General features: G+C 35.1%; 1 protein-coding gene across 2 annotated transcripts in view; it reads left to right on the top strand.

The window, feature by feature from the left end:
* Positions 1 to 5,781, top strand: part of LOC138319336 (ribosome-releasing factor 2, mitochondrial-like) — a 29,930-nt gene extending 24,149 nt beyond the window's left edge. For both annotated transcript variants that reach the window (XM_069262415.1, XM_069262416.1), the window contains exons 7-8: positions 67 to 233; positions 5,498 to 5,781. In XM_069262415.1, coding sequence (XP_069118516.1) covers positions 67 to 233; positions 5,498 to 5,761 — 431 coding nt within the window. In that variant the 3' untranslated portion in view covers positions 5,762 to 5,781. The remainder of the gene's footprint in view (positions 1 to 66; positions 234 to 5,497) is intronic.
* Positions 5,782 to 6,080: the final 299 nt, after the last annotated feature.

Genomic DNA, 6,080 nt, shown 5'->3' on the forward strand with positions numbered 1-6,080 from the left:
TTTTGTGTTACCATGTGATTTTATTTACAGGTCCTATTTTGTGTTACCATATGATTTTATTTACAGGTCCTATTTTGGGTTACCCTGTGATCAATGTGGAGGTGTTCCTTTTGGACTTCAGTGTAGGAAGGGGGACGTCCTTGCCCATGATCAGTGCCTGCGCGTCCCAGTGTGTACGACATGCCTTAGGGCAGGCGGAGCCAAGACTTCAGGAGCCTTTTATGAAACTTGAAGTGAGTAGCAGTACTAGCAATGTCTGTTGTATTTCTTTGTCCCTTTAGTTGGACTTGTATGAATTGTGTTATAGTTATCCAATAGGACTTATCTTCACTATCAGTACAGTGAAAGGCGTTCAAGCGTCCAGATTAGACTCCTCCCTCAAATGTTGTAACATTCTGTTACGACAGCCAATGAAAACTCTAGGAAGTTGCCTTGATTGGTTAGATTCAATGTGGTGTAGCGCAAACAATGTTGACTTCAAAGGGATCTACTGATTTGACTTGGTCACACATTTGTACCAAAGATTTGTTAGCATACACTTGGCGATAAAAAGGTTTCAAACATGTTTTTGAAATCAATCGTACCATATAACCATCGAAAGACAATACCACCATATCTTGATAGCTTCGTAAAACGTTCCCTGTAACATACATGGTTGTAGCTGTATATATAAGGCCAAAAAATATGTATGTTTAGATATATGGCTCCTATTTATAAAGAAAATGATTAAACACTAGTGTCTTTCACTGTTGGCTCTTTATTTATCAATGGATAATTGGAGATTTGACGAAGAAAGACGATATAAACAGCTCAGATTGGCCTAGAGTAAAGCTATTAATAGGAGTATCCTTTTAGGTACAGAAAAAAATAGGGTTGGGGCTAATAAATTAGGGTCTGTCGCGCGATCGGGTAACCCTAACCAGACATATTTTTTTGCCTAATTTAGATGTTACATCCAGAAGCAGACATCCCACCTCTAATTGTTAGGTGTATGAATTGTAATAGTAATTTTTAAAAGTATGTTTGAAGTTATGTAGATTTCTATTCAAACCTATGATAAGTTGTGCTAAAAACACTCTATTGTAGTTCAAGAAAGCATAATTTGACGTTTGGAATATACATTAACATGTATAAAGTAACGACTATCTAGCTCATGTGATTTCAAATAGAATAGTATTGTAAAGTTGAGATATCAAATTTCAAATTTCCACTCATTTTAACCTGTGACTATGGCTATGTACCTGCAGGTCATGACTATATACATACACGTAATGCTGTTTTTATTTTACGATTTTGTTTGCCAAATTGTTGCGGTATTAATGATTAAAATTGCGTAAGTTTTTGAATGTGTAACAGCTATAACAGGTAAACTCCGCCCTCAGTTAGATTATCCCTGTTACTAAACTCCGCCCACGGTTGAAACTATTCACGTGATTTGTGGTTTGAACGATCCGAAAGTCAAATCCGGACGCTTGAACGCATTTCACTGTATATACGGCTACGAGGGGGTGAAGGCACAGGGTCCTAGGAAGATGAATTTTGTTAAGATTTTGATGAAACTGACTGTGCATCCATGTAAATACAGAGGCCATTAATATAATCCATAAAGTAATTACATGTACGTAAAAAAAATAAGCGAGTCCAACATGGAAGTTCCTTCGCGTAAATAGATGATTTACTTCGAGGGTTGTTGACATGTTTCAACTCAGACCTAAGTGTATAATGTATTAGCTGATATGGCTGTTATCTGTTATTTTTATTGTTGCAAACCCTCAGGCACTTTTAAAATTAATATGGAAACAGCACATATCAATGGTACGTTTGTATTTAATATATTAAAAAATTCAGATAATTCTTGATTTTTATTTCCTCTCTTTTTGATGCTGTGAAACAGCATTCTTACGTACGCTCGGCGAGCCTGTGCTCATTAAAACAATGAAACCACTCCTCGATGAAAATTAAAAGTTGTTCTGTCATTTCACGTAATACTTGATGGTATGAAAAATGAAACCCCAATATTCAAAACCACAGACATTGAATTTGTACATACATATACACCATGGATGGAGTGTTTTAAGTGTTCAGTTGGGACTCTATGATATTGGTATTACGAGATAGTAGTCTCCGGAAAATCACGAACAACGCCTTCTTCACTGTCTTCCTCCGCGGCAGACTTTCGGTGGATTTTGGATTGTGCATGTTTATCTAAATTTTACGTAATTCATGCTACTGATCGATTATTGTAATCAAATGTTTGGAAGGTTACTACAAAAGAAAGTTCTTATAACGCTTATAAAGTTTTTTGTGTTGGTTGCATTGACGAACTATATATCTGATGGTATTATTGCGCAGTAAAAGTTAATAGTTTGAGTATGCGTTTCCTCTCTTGACCTGTTACTGGGAGTTGTGTCTTTTGTTTATTGACAACTGCGTTTTATTGAAAGGGGAAAGGTACAAAATTTATCAACATAAACTTACAAAATATAATGATAATATAGATCTATATATGTACGAGCATTTTAAAGTGACAAATAAACTTATATTGCAGTGTAATGTACGGTAGCCTTATGAAGACTTGCTAAAGTCCGATGTATTGCATGAAGTTTTCTTGATGTTAGCGTTCTTATGAACTCGAAAGAAATTTGAGTGTTATAAGTAACCAAATAATGTACCTTTTACATGTTTCATTATGAGTCAAAAGTCGGCAAAGCACAACTCACAGTATAATGTTCTGCACGTTAATATCTCGCCAACCAGTTACTGTTAGGCTTACAAAGACTTGCTAAAGTCCGGTACATTACATGAAGTTTTCTTGATGTTAACGGCTAGCGATCTTGTGAATTTAAAAATGTACCTTTTATTCAGCAAAAGTATCTGGCCACGATTTATTAGTCAAAAGTCGTCAAAGCAACCCATGTAAGTTATCTAAAATGGAAACCAAAACATGTCAAGAAATGGTAATATTTCTAATGTTATATTTTCTGAAAATATTCTTCAATGTTAAGTGAATATTAAGATACGGATATGTTTACTTATTATTTTTTGTCTTTGAAGAGACATTGATGAAATTGATAATTTAGTAATTAAAAAAAAATTATAAAAAATGATACTCAGATTCTGAACGGTTTCATTGGTGTCAAAATCGTTATTTCAGAAATAATAAGATATAAAATTTATTACACTTATTTCAGGAAAATGAGTTATTCAACTTCTATATCATAAAATAAATACGGTATACCGTAAATATATTTTGTTAAACTCCAAAATTCAACACTGCACACTTAAAGTATACTAAATTCAATATTTAAATGAAAAACCAATTTCTTTATTATTTGGTTTGAATCCTTCAATCACAGCATCTATGAGTGGCCTTGGCACTTTGATTGAACAGAATTTGTATTAAGAGGGTCATATTGACATTTAAATATTTACACAGACTGTATATGATAGTGATTTTGGACCAAATTGTGATTTATATTACCTTTCTTATAAATCATGTTTTGGTACATGTATCTGAAACTTACCCTGGCCTAAACTGAATCTATGACATGGCCATGTGACAGAACAGGCCAGTGATATGTGATAACAGGAGTAATGCCCCTTGGTGTACATTTAAGAGACATTTTATTCTACCCCATTGGACAGAGATATCTGCACTTCCAGTGAGTGCAAGATTTCTCTGTCTTACCCAGGGCAAGGCAGCCGGCATGCGTAGAACATATTGGTGTGATAAACCGGAAGCTATAAAATGTCATATGCAAATAAAAATCCAATTAGACAATTAATATCACATTCAAACTCAAGCTTGTGCTTCACGCGCGTGTTGAACTTTGACTTTATAATGATCGACGCAATCAGAATTCCACCTACCTTCACATATTTCATTGATATTTACTCACTGTTACCGGGTAAAAAGACTTATTTAACAGATTTTCATACAATATTAGTTTTCTATGGCAGTGAATATTTCAAAATGATGATGTGGTATATCCACATAGAATCCTGTATGTTACAGATCAGTGAGTAAAGTACAGTAGTATTATGTGATGGTATATCCACATAGATCCTGTAAGTTACAGACCAGTGAGTAAAGTACAGTAGTATTATGTGATGGTATATCCACATAGATCCTGTATGTTACAGATCATTGAGTAAAGTACAGTAGTATTATGTGATGGTATATCCACATAGATCCTGTATGTTACAGATCAGTGAGTAAAGTACAGTAGTATTATGTGATGGTATATCCACATAGATCCTGTATGTTACAGATCATTGAGTAAAGTACAGTAGTATTATGTGATGGTATATCCACATAGATCCTGTATGTTACAGATCAGTGAGTAAAGTACAGTAGTATTATGTGATGGTATATCCACATAGATCCTGTATGTTACAGATCAGTGAGTAAAGTACAGTAGTATTATGTGATGGTATATCCACATAGAATCCTGTATGTTACAGACCAGTGAGTAAAGTACAGTAGTATTATGTGATGGTATATCCACATAGATCCTGTATGTAACAGACCAGTGAGTAAAGTACAGTAGTATTATGTGATGGTATATCCACATAGAATCCTGTATGTTACAGATCAGTGAGTAAAGTACAGTAGTATTATGTGATGGTATATCCACATAGATCCTGTATGTTACAGATCAGTGAGTAAAGTACAGTAGTATTATGTGATGGTATATCCACATAGATCCTGTATGTAACAGACCAGTGAGTAAAGTACAGTAGTATTATGTGATGGTATATCCACATAGAATCCTGTATGTTACAGATCAGTGAGTAAAGTACAGTAGTATTATGTGATGGTATATCCACATAGATCCTGTATGTTACAGACCAGTGAGTAAAGTACAGTAGTATTATGTGATGGTATATCCACATAGATCCTGTATGTTACAGATCATTGAGTAAAGTACAGTAGTATTATGTGATGGTATATCCATATAGATCCTGTATGTTACAGACCAGTGAGTAAAGTACAGTAGTATTATGTGATGGTATATCCACATAGAATCCTGTATGTTACAGATCAGTGAGTAAAGTACAGTAGTATTATGTGATGGTATATCCACATAGAATCCTGTATGTTACAGATCAGTGAGTAAAGTACAGTAGTATTATGTGATGGTATATCCACATAGAATCCTGTATGTTACAGATCAGTGAGTAAAGTACAGTAGTATTATGTGATGGTATATCCACATAGATCCTGTATGTTACAGATCATTGAGTAAAGTACAGTAGTATTATGTGATGGTATATCCACATAGAATCCTGTATGTTACAGATCAGTGAGTAAAGTACAGTAGTATTATGTGATGGTATATCCACATAGAATCCTGTATGTTACAGATCAGTGAGTAAAGTACAGTAGTATTATGTGATGGTATATCCACATAGAATCCTGTATGTTACAGATCATTGAGTAAAGTACAGTAGTATTATGTGATGGTATATCCACATAGAATCCTGTATGTTACAGATCAGTACAGAAGAAGAATGGCTGTCTGCCATCCTGAAGGATCTGACGATGAGGAGGAGCGAGCTAGAGGGAGTACAGTACAGGGACGGGGTACGCTTAGTTGAGGCTCTCGTCCCCCTGGTCGAGCTCCGTGGATACTCGTCAGATCTCCGTCGTATTACCTCAGGGTCCTCATCCTTTGTTATGGAACTCTCCCATTTTAGAAATATGTCTAGTGAAGAAGAGAGGAAAGCGATAGAAACAGCTACAGGATTTTCTCCATAGTATTAAATATTTATTTTAAATTCTCTGTTTTGACTGTCTTTGTGCTTGGTCTATTATATTAACTTAGAATGGTGTGCGGTCGTGCATGCATTGTGCCAGTAACTTGCTTTAGCTGTACCTGCTCATGAGCTGCTGGTTTTTCATTGGGAACTCCAACATTCATTAGATTTTGCATGGTGGATTAGATTTCTTAGTCTAATGTGCTATTAACAGTCAAGGTTATTTAAGGACATTGGATCCTAGAAAAGCAGTTAGTATTTGGAATCTGCCCTTCAAGGGTTTCAAACTCGCATCCCAGAGTTGGAGGGCTTGTGATAAT

Source organism: Argopecten irradians, chromosome 3 (assembly GCF_041381155.1).
Source record: "Argopecten irradians isolate NY chromosome 3, Ai_NY, whole genome shotgun sequence".
NCBI classification, from domain to species: Eukaryota; Metazoa; Mollusca; class Bivalvia; order Pectinida; family Pectinidae; genus Argopecten; species Argopecten irradians.